Below are 13,775 nucleotides of genomic sequence, written 5' to 3' on the forward strand. Positions count from 1 at the left end.
CAAGACCCTGTCTTATGACGTAAGAAAGCCTTATGTAACGACAAACTTTTTTTTTTGTACAGCGGCTTGAACTTGAGACCTTGCACTTGCAAGGCAGGTGGCTTGGTAAATACCCAGCCCATGACTACCCTTTCTTGAGGCAGAGGATTATTCCCCATAGAAAGATACAAAAATCAGATCAGTAAATTGTATTGTATAACCTTGCCCTGAAGGGTATAGGTTCTGTCCAATTATTCATTCCATTTTCCTACACCCCGCTAAAGAAATATAAAGAGAACAAAGTTCAGAGTCACTCGTGAGTATAAAGGATTATGACTTCTACAGCAAAATAATTCCTCCAAATCAGAAAAACAACAACAGCCAGCCAGCCTGTGGGAAGCAATGGCTTATTTTCACTGGAGAGAGACTCTACAATAGCTCAAGGTTTCTTGGGAACCCGCATGTATGCTGGCTTCTGTGCTTCGATCTTTGCTGGGCTGATAATACAAGCATCCACATAGACCCACCTGGATGTTGGCTTCTCTTCTCTGGCCTTTGCTGGGGTGGCAATGGCAGCATCCCCATAGGCCCGGTAGCCACCAACCAGGCAGTAAGTCTCTCCGTGCCAGCTCACCTGGGTTTCTGTACATCCTCGGTACCGGACATGGTAGTAAACAGGTATAGGAGGAGCTGTGGGCAGCACTGCTGCTAGGGAGAAAATGAGAACTGATCAGTCACTCCGCCTTTATTCACTGTGCTGCCAGGACCTCCCTCTCTCATGGGCCTTCCTGGCTGAAGCCCACTCATCTACTTGGCCTCCCAAACATAGACTTGGCCTTCACTTCTATAGGGCCCCTAGGAACTGATGCCTGCCTATAATACCTCCTTGCTTTTGTGAAACCATCTATAGTGAGACAGAAGAAAATGTGTTCCCCATGCCCACAGAAAGGAGAACCTAAAAATAATTGAAAACAGGACACCTTCAGTGTTTGATTACTACTGGTAGGCTTAACATGCTTTCTCATACCAAGCCAAACATGGAATGCCTTTTCCCCAAACCTCCTCTCTCAGTAGCACTTTATCTCCCTTCAGGCTTTTCTGACCCAGCTATATGATACCACCCTTGCCCCAGTAGTCAGTAATAAAAAATGGGATGTATTAGAGGGGACCCATGAGTGTCTTCCATGACAACAAGGTACAGAGAGAGGCCTGAGCCTCAAGGTTAGCTGCACAAGAGGCCTTCAATAATTATTCCTTAAATTTTTCCACTTATCACTTGACCAGAAAAGCACGTGTGGCATTTGCTAAGTCTAATCAAGGAAGGATTTGAGGAAACGTGTGTGTGTGTGTGTGTGTGTGTGTGTGTGTGTGTGTGTGTGTGTTGGCATCTCACTACATATCCCAGGCTGCTATCGAACATTGAACTCCTGGTAAATATGATCCTTCTCCTTCAGCTTCCTAAGTAACCTAAGACTCTAGAAGCATTCCATGACACCCAGTTGCGAAGGAAGCCTTATAATACAAAGAGGAAGGTTAAACTGATAAAAATTAGAACTTCTAAACACTAGCTCTGAAATTACATGACCTTTGCCTCGTGGGAGAACACTGTATATCTCTGGGTGGTCAGGCACCAGGTTGTTGGTCTTACTTATTTCTGGGGAAGTTTTGAGGTATAGGGGGGAATCACAAAAAGAATATGTAATGGCCCAGGAGTCTGTTGTTCCCCAAGAACCAATATAGAGTTATAGAGATGCCTGGTCCAGGCTTACCAGCTGGATTGCACTCCCAGGAGAAAGGTGGCAACTTAGCCTGAATGTAGGAGATCTGGTCAGACATCCTCCTCCAGGCAACCAAAGACGTGTGTCTACTAAAGAACTGGTAGGGAAGTTTTCCCACATTTGAGTAGTTTCCCTGCCAAGGAAACAAGGAGATCTGTGATGTCATCACTATCCAGGGACATCACAATCAGAATCTGTGAGTTGAAGGGAAGTTTTCAGGGCCTCAGTGTTTGGTGGAAGAGCACGGGGAGAAAGCAGAGGAACCTTACCTGAGGCTTCCTCTCTGGCCTCCCTATTCACATCTTCATCAAGTAGCCAGTCCCTGTGAAGTACGCCTGTGGGTGGGCACAGCTCCAGGGAGGTGACAGGTCAGGCCAATGCCTTCTACTGACAAGGGTGCCTCCTAACCCAGGATCCTGAGAAAGACCCCTGCTGTACCTCACATTTAAGTAACCCAAAAAAGGCTCCTTCACTGAGGACACCAGGCTGGGAAGACTTCTTCTTCTACAAGCTGCGAGCTCAGTCTTCTGAGCCAGGTGATTTCCAACCCAGGGATGGGTCACAAAGCAGATAGTGGTGGCCCCTCACTCCCCACATAGCCTGCCATCCCTGTTCTGCGGATGTATCCATGCAGGTTGGGGGCAATTCATAATGAACAACCAGCTCTCCTGGTTGCTGTCTGAACCTTTATAGGCTATATATCAGGAGCCCTTATGGGAGCCCTGGAGGATACCTTCTTTAAAGCTGGCATTTGTTTCTGTGGTGTTAGGAGTTGAATTTTAGGGTTATACAGGGTATATCCTAGCTAGTTATCCATTTTCTTGCCCAGGCTGTGCTTGAACTAGCAATTCTTGTGCTTCACAGACCCAAAATGCTGGGATTACATGAGTTAGGCCACTATGTCAGGCTCTGAGCTTTATCCTTGAGGTAATGAAGTTGGGGCAAGAAAGAAAATCAGAGTGGCCTGGAGTGTAGGTGCTGTTTCCAGCATGATGCTGAGGATGGTTCTGAAACTCAGAACCTTCCAACCTCTCAGACTGTGATATTCAGTTACCCAGAGCGGGGAAAGATCATAGAGAACTCTGTGTACCCAAACCCTTTTTTTGGAGATGTATTATAAATAGGGACATGAGGAAGCCTCTCTGCTGTCTGGAACAGATTTTTCTGAGACCTTTCCTTCCTCTTCTTCCAAGCAGTCTGTGGTGGTTGCCCCCTGCTCACTTGGGAAGTGAACTCAGGGAGGCCATGTCACCTTATTCTGACACCAGGCACCACACCTGGACACACAAACACAAATGACATTCATTGAAGAGTGAATACATTTAGAGCTCAGCAGCCTGCAGCATCCCTTTTCCTCACAGAGCTAAGGATGATTATGTGAGCATCCAAGTAACTGTATGACCTGAACTGTGCTACCAGTTTAACATGTTAGCGCATTCAGTGCTGTCCACAAAGGAGGTTTTGTTTTTGTTTGCTTTTTTTTTTTTTTTTTTTTTAACCAGCCTCACTTTCTAGGTGAGGAAAGTGAGGTGCAGGGCACACAAAGGCAGTGCCCACCTGGCAAAGGCAGATGGAAGTTCACCAAGTTCTTCCTCTTCTTGCTCCTGTCCCTCTCACATGTATTTCCTTCAGAAATGCTGTCCCTACAGATCCTCATGATTCCTTGCTCCCATCTCTGCTGAAATGTCCCCTCTTCAAAGAACCCATCCCAACTACCTATGTGACATGGCATCCATCTATTCTCAGTGTATTATTTTCCATTATAGCAATTATAATAATTTTTAAATTTTAGTGGTGCTGGTGGTTGAAAGCAGGGACTTGGCTATGTTAGGTTCTCTACCAATGAGCTACAACCTAAGACCCTAATATTGTAATTTTCTCTCATCCTTTAATCGTGGGTGATTTGGGGCAGGGAGGGTTCAACTGTTTCATTCATAAACATATCCCAATCAACTAGCACAGTGGCTTATAGAGAACAGATGCTCAGTAAGTACTCGGTGAATGAATGGACAGATGGATGGGTAGACTGACAGATGATCCAGCATCCTCTTAGTCCTGCTCTTTTCCTAACACACACATGCTCACAGAAACACTCAAGAGGCTCTTGTTTACTTTTGTAGTGTTAGGTATTGGACCCAGGGCCTTATACATGCTAAATAGATGCTCTATCCTATACCTCCAACCCAAGGCTATTTCTTAAGGAACTGGCCTGGATCTTGCTCCAATTGGCCAGGCATAATTGCAGGCATCACTCTGTTAGAAATAAAACCCAAGGGTCAGCTGGGTGTGGTGGTGCATGACTGCAATCTCAGCACTCAGGAGGCTGAGGCAGGAGGATTGCCATGAGTTTGAAGCCAGCCTGGGCTACGTAGTGAGTTCAAGTCTTCCTTAACTATACAGCAAGACCCTGTCTCAAAAAACAAAAACAGAAAACCCGAAGGGTCCCTTTTGAGGCAGAAAAACCTTAGAACAGTAGGTTCTTTGTGTATGAATATAGGTAAGAATTATTTCAAGGAACTGAGAAGTTTGAAGATTGGCCAACAAAAACTGTTACAGAAAAACATCTTATTGCTGGGGTTTTAGCTCAGTGGTTCTGCTGCCTGCCTCACAAGCACAAGGATCCAAGTTTGATCCCTGGTACCAAAACAAACAAAAACAATAACAAAAAACATTTTACTGAGCAATAGAAACTACAGAGTCCATAATGGGCTAGAAAGAAAGAACCACTGAAGCCTCATAGGCATGATCTTGGACTTCGTGCATGCATTCCTGCTACAGACAGCACGTCTCCCTGAGGCTCATTATTCTGTCACCTGAGATCACAGGCAGGAGGGATCCTATGTGGCTTGTGCTTATCTTCTCTAGTTTGAAGCCTGCACCTTCCTGATTTGTGCTTGCTTGCTGGCAATGACTCAGGGCAGGAGCACATCAAATTGATCAGGCCTCAGCCAGACCACTCTGTACTTGACACCTCTTTGCCTTGCAGTGTGCAGACAGGTGTTTCTTCTGCCCAAGAAAGGATTATAGAATGCAGGGAGGAAAGTCCTTGAGGTTGTATATATACCAAGGTCTCTTGCACAGATGCCTAGCCTGATGCAATGCCTAACCTGCTTCAATGGCCACCCAGGGTACAGATGAATGTTAGCATGAATGTTCACGATCCAGTCAGACATTCTCTTCTAGACATTCACACAGGCTGATGTCTAGTGGAGAAGGAAGTGTTCCTACATTTGAATAATTTCCCTACCATGGATACCAGGCCTGAGATGTCATCACCACCCATTGAAGTAACATTTGGAATCTAAGTTGATGGGCAGGCTTCAGGCCCTCAGCATTTGGTGGACAGCAGTGAGAAGGCAGAAGAAGCCTTTCTACCTGGGCCTTCCTACTTGGCTTCTTTACCCCTAACCTCACCAAGTAGCCACCTCCTGTGCTGGGCACGTCCCCAGTGAGCATAGTGGGGCAAAAAAATCCCAAATTCTGAGATTGAATTGGCTCTTGAGAGGCAAGATTAACTTAAGGCACAGTCTGTGTGGCTCTTGATCCTAGTATACCACAGTTGGAGAGTACACAGTTGGGTGGATTAGGCTCAGGCAATGACTCCTTGGAGGTGGGCCTAAAACCTAAATGAGATTTCAACACTTCTAATCGGGAAAAAATAAAAACAAAACAGACTTTCTTGGCCTTGTTCTGCCCATGTGTACATACACAGATGAATGTTTGCCAGGCATGGGGGCATACACCTGTAATCCTAGCATTCAGGAGGCTGAGGTAGGAGGATCAAGGAGCTCAAGGCCAGCATGAACTACACCGTAAGACCCTGTCTCAAAAGCAAATTAAAGGGGGAAGAGAGGCTAGGGATATGGGGAAAAAATAAGAACCAAGATATGTCATGTAATGGTACAAGATCCCAATGATGAATGTAAACTGTATTGTCTATCTAAAATGTACCAATAAAAAATACTTTTAAAATAGCAAATTAAAAAAAAAAGAAGCTTCCACAAGGACTTGAGTTCAATCCCAGGTACCAAAAAAAAAAAAAAAAGGACCTTCATGTTTTTACAACTTATGTCTCAAAAAAGAGGTAAATAGGCCTACTTAAAGTCACACTGGCAGTAGAGAGGAGTTGTGCTCAACAGAGGGGCTTCATATTGCTTATCTTGGGGCTCCAGATTTGTAGTTAAAAGTAATGAGAAGATAAGCCAAACACATTTTATGCTGACAGACCCTGGGAATAATGGTCAGTATGCTGAAGGCAAAATGAGGGTCTCCAATGATTTTACAAAGTGGGAATGACAGACTTTAATGTGAAATTCAAAACACATTCATGATAAAATGATAACCTTATCATTACACTCTCCAGTGGTAAGAAAGCAAACCATTAGGCAGGGACATAGCTCAGTGGTAGTGTTTGCCTCACATGCCTGAGGCCCTGGATTCTGTGATCCTAACATCACAAAACAAACAAACCAAAACAAATACCATTCCCTTCTACACCTGAAAAAACTAACAGAAAAACAAAACAAAACACAACCAAAGAGCATTTGACCTACATGTGGTGGTTTGGAGTGGGAATCCTCAGAATCCACTGAATTCTGCCCCGATGGTAATTACAGCCCATATAATTTATTTTTAGAAATCACAACATGATACAAAATACAAGTTCAAAATTTACTTTAGTATTCTTGTGTCACATGAAAAAGAACCTCCAACCCTAGCCAACAGTTTACCTTTCAAAGTCAGAAGCAGCTCATGCCCTCAGGGAGACAATAGGACAAACCCAAACCTTGTACTTACAAGTGTGTTCGCCCACCCAGGTCATGGAGAAATATCTCTGCTCTAGCATTACACTTAAGCCACCTCAAATCAGGCTCGCTGAGGCAAAGGCTCTTCCACTGAGGACACTAGTCCTGGAAGGGTTCTCCTCCGACGAGCTGCGAGCTCAATCTTCTGAACCAGGCTTACGTCCCACGGATGGGTCACAAAGCTCATGACAGTGCCAGGTACATCACTTCCCACACGGCCCACCCTCCCTGCTCTGTGGATATAATCCTGCAGAGTGAGAGGGAAATCATAATTGACAACTAGTTCCACATGGGTGCTATCCAAGCCCCGAGAAGCTATGTCTGTGCAGATAAGTATGTCCCGGGAGCCCTTCTGAAAACGCTGAAAGATACCTGCCCGCATTGAAGCTGGCATTTCTCCCTGTAGCCTTAAGTGTTGGATTTTGTGGTCATCTAAAATATATCCCAGCCAGTTGACAGTGCTGGAATTGTTACAAAACACTAGGACAGTTCCAGAGGGTCCAGTCTTGAGTTTTTTGTTATGCTGCTTGAGGATCTGCACCAACTCTGTCACTTTGTCTGCTCCTTTCAGCCTCATAAATGTCTGTCTGACATGAGGCATGATACAGTGAAGCTTGGTGCTGGTGATGGTGGTTACAGAGTTTGGGTTGGTGACTTTACTTAGCAACTGTCCAACACCTTCAGGAAAGGTGGCGCCCACCAGCACTAACTGAGCTTTGGGATTGAACGAGTCGTTTAAGTCAGCTGGGCCTTCAGCTATATGGCTCTTTCCCAAGATGTAGTCCACCAGTTCTAGGAAGCTTTCATCCAAAAGCGTATCTGCCTCATCTAACACTATGAAGGAGAGCTGCTCCAGACTAACCAGATGACCTTTCAGGGCCTTCCACAGAGCTCCAGGAGTGGCGACTAGCACATCTGCTGACGGCTGTTTCGATAGTTGCACCCTGATCCTTCTCATGCCATGGCCTCCCCCTAGCTCCCTCACCTGTAGGCCCACGGAGCTGCCCAACGGCTGTGCTACAGCCTGTACTTGTTTAGCTAGTTCTCGCGAAGGCACAAGGACCAGTCCTCGGGGTGTGGGGATACGGTGGGAATCCAGGAGTGGCTGGCCCATAAGCCGTTGAAGCAGCGGTAATAGGTAGCCGAGAGTCTTGCCACAGCCGGTTTCCGCGGCGCAAAGGATATGGCGGCCGCGAAGCAGGGAGGGGATGGTGCTTGACTGCACGGTTGTGGGCCGAACGATTTCGGGCACAGCCTCCTGTAGTGCATGCAGTAGACGAGGATCCAGACCCAGATCCTCAAAGCTGCACCTAGAGGTGTTCCGCAGCGCTGGCGGATCCTGCTGCGCGCGCTCGATAGAGAAATGATCCTGACGCGAGCGCCGGTGCCTCCAGCCACGTGAGGCGAGCGGCGTACACTCCCAACGGCCCAGCGTGAGGCGTGCGGCCTGGTTGAATTCTGGCCTCCGCGCGGAGACTAGCAGCGGTCCAGGTCTCACAAGCACTAGTCGTCGGGGACTCCGACGCCTGCTGTGTAGCTGTTCCTTCCGCCGCTGCAGGGCCCGCGGAATGCGCACTACTGGCAAGGGGTCCTCAGGATTGCCCACTGCCAGCTCTCGTCTGTGCACCAGGAGTAACCGAGAGCCGAGGATCCGAAACTGCACTGCAAAAGCCATGTTCTTAAGGCAGGAGAGTCGCGCTCCTGTGACGTCACGTACGCGCCGCGGCCTAGTGTATGGTGGCTGGCGCGGCTCAGTGAGGCGTGTGGGAGCAGCGGGATCGTCAGGAAGGAGGGAGAATCTATACAGTTCAGTGGCTGCGAGGTCTGTAGGTCTGAACAAGGGATGGCGACGTCAAGACCCAGGCCAATCTTGAAGAAGTGGGTACGGTGGAGGCAGGAGCGGGGTCTGACAATGTGAGGCGGTAGTGGGCCTTGACCCAGTGGACCAGGTGTGCGGGTGGCTCCTGACGATTGGGTTCCTAATCCCTACGATTCTCCTTTGTCTTCTTTGCCTCTGCAATAGCCTGTTTAGTTCCAATCTCCCCCCTACGGACTCCAAGGTGGAGGGGTGCGGCGATGTTTTCCCATGTGTGGATCCCGTTCAAGGACTGGTAATACACGTTTACTGAGAGTCTGAATGAATGGTAGACCTAGGGGCTGAGTCGGGGGTCAGTTCTGTAAATCTGGGCTTAGTGCCAGTGCAAGGTAGTAGCTTTCAGTTTATTCCCTGTCTGAATTAAGACATATGGTCGTCAGGGTTTCTTTTAAGTGGTGTCATCGCTTCTTCACACACACCTCCCCCTCCCCCTCGCCCTCCCCCGCCCAGTTTCACTCTGCTTCGGTGTCACTCTTCTTGGCTTTTTCTGAACCTATTTGCAGCCCGCTCACCTCCAGTGCTTTCTCAGATACCTGAATTGCTGAATAGTAGTGATAAGGTATCACAATGCTCAGAAAGGGTCCTTTTACACCTTTGAAGTGATCGGGTATGTGGCTTATCTCACATAGCCCTGGTCAAGTTGAATATTTGACTTGAATCCAGATGGTCAAGTTGTGAAAAACAAACAGAAAGAACTACATTATTCAAATGTTTTGAACAGATCTGAAAAATGAATGTCAGATCTTTTCTGTAGTCTGAAGTGCCTGTGGTGGGAGATAAGGTAAATGTTTTGGATTGATTACATCTGGAGGAAGTGCTTTATTTTCGTCAAATAGAGTTGACCTTCCTTGTCCACACTTTGAGCATCTGTGGTTTCAGTCAACTGTGGATTGAAAATACTTAGCTGAGGGTGTAGCTCAGTAGTAGAGTGGCATGTTCAAAGACATGAGTTTGAACCTCAGAACCACATAGGAAAAAAAATGTGAATTCTGAACGTGTACACTTTTTTTCTTGCCCTCTATTCCCTAACAGTTCAGTGTAAGAACTATTTATATAGAATTTATATTGTATTAGGTATAGCAAGTCATCTAGATTTGATTCAAAGTATGGTATATGGGTGGATGTATGGAGGTTGTACGCTATTTTATTTTATTTTTTAAGACATGAGACTGCCCTGAAACTCACTATGCAGCCCAGGCTGGTCTCGAACTCACAGTGATCCTCGTGCCTCAGCCTCCAGAGTGCTGGGATTACAGGCATGTGCCACCACACCTGGCTTGTATGCTATTTTATACTAAAGGACTTGAGTAGCCTCTGATTTTGGTATCTGTGAGGTTCTTGAAACCAATCCCTCACAGACATACAGATGATTGTACCATTAGAAAACTTGGACCATTGTGATACACAAATAGAATTTTTTTAGAGAGTTTCCTGTTAAACCAGGAGAGGAGAGAGTTTTGTGTTGTGATGGGTGAACAGTCAATGGATAGAAAGCAATGGTTCCAAAGTGAAGGTGATTTTGCTTTTCCCTTCCACATTTTAAAATGACTGGAGACATTTCTAGTTGTCTCATCTAGGGAAGAGCTACTGGCATCTAGTTGGTGGAGGCCAGGGATGCTGCCCAATACCATATAATGTTCAGGACAGCCTTCCCACAACAAAGAATAATTTGGCCTCCAGTATGAATACAGACATTCCTCTCATGATCTGACTGTACATCTTGTTTATAGAGCCTCAATGTCTATTTTGGGTACAGTATACCTTGTTTATATAGTACTGTAATTTTTGCCAGTTGTACTGTACAGTGCTATACTTTTATGTTCTGTTATATATTACAGTATTGCATGTTAGGAAAATAAAAGCAAAGTCATCAAGTTGGAGTTTCCTTTGACTGTCTCTTGGTTCTGAATCTTGTAATGTACATCTTATATACAGTTCCTCATTTAGCAACCAATTCATTTAACGACCTAGTTGCAGGAACTGAATTTGATCGTTAAAGAAGGAGTGTCTATAATGCATTGTTGAGAAATCTGAATAGAAGATGAAGGTGGAAGAGAGGCTGAGGTTACTGCAAGTGATGTCTCTTTATACAGGCATGTTTTCCAAACTCTTTCATTGGCCCTGCCCATACTCAGAATCTATGGCCATTACTTATCTTATCCTTAGGATTAAGTTTCCCAGGATCTCTAAAAGGAGTGAATCAAGAAGGTGAAGCTGGAAAAGAGATATTTAGAAAGAATAAATATAATGTATTTGGGGAATATGCCAAGTGGAAGACAGAGGAGGTGGACTGTGGTGTGTACCATTCCACAAGGCAGAGCCAGAACCCATGAGTAGTAGTGATGCAGATTCTGAATTTGATAGAAAGAATTACTATAGCAATTAAAATTGTCCAGATCTGTCTTGGGAGCATTTAATTTCTGTCATTAAAAGTTCAGTCAAGGCTGAATGGCCACTAGTCAGTGATATAATAGAGGGTTGTTGATATGAAAGGGTACTCAAGCCAGGTGCGGTGGCATATGCCTATAGCTTTAGCACTCGGGAGGCTGAGGCAGGAGGATTGTGAGCTTATGGCCATCCTGACCTATGTAGTAATACCTTGTCTAAAAAAAACAGCAACAAAGAAGAGTTCTAAGATACTGTGATTCTGCGCTACTTTAAATGCTCTTTCCAAGAACTTAGTGCTCCTTATTCCTTTTCTAAATGGCTCCTTGAATATCTGACCTGATAGTTTTCATCCATCTAAATGTATCACTTTTTCAAATATATAAAGCAAAGAATTGCTTTGGACTGATCCAGAAAAGATACACTGAAGGACTTATTAGAAAAGAACAACATATAGGTATGCATGTACATTTGGGTTTTGTTCAAATATTCAGAGCAAGGTAATTTTAATGTATAACTGCTTTCTCATTGTGCTCCAGGCCTTATGATATGATTAATCACAATATGATTAATCTCATAGAGATTAGAGCTGGTCTGAGCCAGTGTCTGCCCATTACCCCTCATTTCTTGTCATATCAGACACTGCCTAAGCCTTCTTTCCCTGCTCACAGCACATGTTGAGTATCTTCTAGTTGTTATTGAGATCCACAATTTATCTTTAGCACTTTAGAAATTGGAAAGATTTATTTATTACAAAAAGAAAAAAAAAGAGCAGGAGTTTGGTATGTTTCTTGGATTTCAGGTAATAATGATATAATTGTTCATTCATTCAACAGATGTCTTCTGAGTACCACATATTGTTTTCAGTAGCAATATTCGTGCTTTGGATAAATCTCATTGGCTACGATACTGCCACTATCAAAGCTGAGTACCACACATTGTCAGGCACTATTAAAACAGCAAGCAAAACTGAGAAAATCCCAGTATTTCTGACATTGGTTTAGGGTAAGGCCTGGAAATTCCAACACTTCCCCCTCCCCCACTGCCACTGCCCCAGGATTGAACCTAAGTCTAGGCAGGTGTTCTGCCACTGAGCCGCAACCCCATCTCTGAAAATTGGTTTGTTTTGAAACTCCTCTACTTCAGCCTAATACATGGTTAGGCTTGAGAATCACAGTTATAAATTAAGCACTTTGGATATTGCAAGGCATTACAAAAATTAAGTGCTTTTAGTATTTCTTTACTATTCCTCCACTTTTCTACTTATATTGGGACTATTGTATGGGTGCTAACTATTCTCTTTTCAACCCTTGTCACTCAATGCCCAAACCCTTTTACCCTCTTTCTCTTTTCTCCTTTTGATGATAGGCCTTGAAGCCAGGGCCTTGCTCATGCTAAGAACACACTGTACCACCAAGCTACACCCCGGCCACAACTTCTGTCTTTTCTTTTTCTTTTACTTTCTTTTTGGTACTGGGGATCAAACTTTGGACCTTTTGCTTGCAAGGCAGGCAGTGCCACCACTGAGCTAAATCCCCAGCTCATTCCAACTTCTTTCTCATCTAACTCCCTAACTCTTCCTGACTTCATCCAGTAAATCATCTGTTAACCTGAATGATCTTACTAAAGCACATCTGTGGCTGTGCCACCCCTTGATTTAAAAGCTCATGGACCGTATTATGTACGATGATCTCTTAATCATTCTCTAGAATCTGGCCCAGCTTCACCTTCTGCTTCTTTAGCTGAAATTTGTTCACTCAGGTGAGGAAAGATGAGGCTTTTGTGGAAGGCCAGGACCAAACCTTGTTTGCTATGGTAGAGAGGATTTAAGCTGGGTGCCATAGTAAGCACTAGTAGTCCCAGCTACTTGGGATGGTTACGCTGGAGGATTACTCCTCACTGGAGGGCAACATAGTGAGAACGTGTCTCAAAAGAGAAGAAAAACAGTGAAGACTTAATTCTAAGAGCAGTGGAGAAGGCTTCCAGGAGTAGGAATATCATATCCCAGTTTGTATTAGAATTTCCCTCTGGCTAGAAGGAACATGGATTGAAAGTGATGAGGCTGGAAGCAGAGAAACTGGTAAGGAGATTGTTACCATGGTTCAGTTGATTGGTAATTGCAGTGGCAGGACTGAGGAGCCCCTTGAGGTCCAGAGCTTAGTTATTTCCATTTCTTTATACCTAAGCTAAATGTTATAGTACACACCTGTAATCCTAGTGCTCTGAGAGGCTGAGGCAAGAGGATTGCAAGTTCCATCCCAGCTTGGGTAGCTTAGTGACTTAGTAAAAGCTTGTCTCCAAATGAAAAATTAAAAGGGTTGGAGCTGTAGCTCATCGCAAAGTCCCCCCAATTCAATCTCCAGTACCACACACACACACACACACACACACACACACACACACACACATCAATGCTATCTTTATACCTCACATACTGCCTTCATCTTACAAGAGCTAGTAGATGTCCATTGACTCTAAATTTGCTTTTTAAAGAAATTGCTTTTTTTTTTTTCTTTGAGCTAGGGTCTTGCTTTTTGCCCAGGCTAGTCTCAAACTCCTGGGCTCAGGTAATCCTTTTGCCTCAGCCTCCCAAGTACCTGAGATGACAGTCATGTGCTGCCATACCTGGCTTATGAAACCGCTTTCTAGACAAGGTCTTAGTCTATGGGAATATGGACATGCAGGGACTGGGAAAATGTTTCCCCCTCATTGCTTTCCCTGAATGGTGTTGTGTTTAATCTGAAAGATATTATATTGTCATTCACACAACTGAAATTAAGGTTATTCTCTAAGATAGAAATTGGGAGTAATCAAATTAGAACTAGTAAAGGATATTAGGCCTTAAAAGGAATGTTACAAGAGATTATGTGAGAATGATTGACTAGAATGGTGATCTGGGTTTGACTTCATGGCCCAGTGAGTGGTTGTGGCAGGACCTGGGAAGAGAGAAAG

General features: G+C 44.7%; 3 protein-coding genes across 17 annotated transcripts in view; 1 reads left to right on the plus strand and 2 right to left on the minus strand.

Annotated features, from left to right (window-relative positions):
* LOC117283926 (DPEP2 neighbor protein-like) lies at positions 1–1,885 on the minus strand. 3 transcript variants are annotated; one of them, XM_033758018.1, is made up of 3 exons: positions 1,749–1,885; positions 614–687; positions 1–476 (listed from the first exon to the last, which is right to left on the minus strand). In XM_033758018.1, the coding sequence occupies exons 1-3, from the start codon at positions 1,813–1,815 to the stop codon at positions 393–395; spliced, it is 225 nt and encodes a 74-aa protein (XP_033613909.1). In that variant the 5' UTR covers positions 1,816–1,885; the 3' UTR covers positions 1–392. The 3 variants fall into 3 exon arrangements, with proteins under 3 accessions (XP_033613909.1, XP_033613908.1, XP_033613907.1); XM_033758017.1 differs by having other exon boundaries at positions 1–684; XM_033758016.1 differs by having other exon boundaries at positions 1–687.
* A 4,738-nt stretch (positions 1,886–6,623) lies between these two features.
* Positions 6,624–7,676, minus strand: Ddx28 (DEAD-box helicase 28). The gene has a single exon (XM_010612377.1). It carries the CDS (start codon positions 7,674–7,676, stop codon positions 6,624–6,626), a length of 1,053 nt encoding a protein of 350 aa, XP_010610679.1.
* A 373-nt stretch (positions 7,677–8,049) lies between these two features.
* Positions 8,050–13,775, plus strand: part of Dus2 (dihydrouridine synthase 2) — a 49,125-nt gene continuing 43,399 nt past the window's right edge. For 2 of the 13 annotated variants that reach the window (XM_010612295.3, XM_010612297.3), the window contains exon 1: positions 8,303–8,444. In XM_010612295.3, the coding sequence (XP_010610597.1) occupies positions 8,406–8,444 (39 nt within the window). In that variant the 5' untranslated portion in view covers positions 8,303–8,405. Of the gene's footprint in view, positions 8,512–8,585; positions 8,674–13,775 lie in introns of all 13 variants that reach the window. The other 11 variants (XM_033757801.1, XM_033757804.1, XM_033757805.1 and 8 more) reach the window with 11 other exon arrangements.

This window comes from Fukomys damarensis, unplaced genomic scaffold, assembly GCF_012274545.1.
Source record: "Fukomys damarensis isolate Sample0158 unplaced genomic scaffold, DMR_v1.0_HiC HiC_scaffold_32, whole genome shotgun sequence".
Classification (NCBI taxonomy): domain Eukaryota; kingdom Metazoa; phylum Chordata; class Mammalia; order Rodentia; family Bathyergidae; genus Fukomys; species Fukomys damarensis.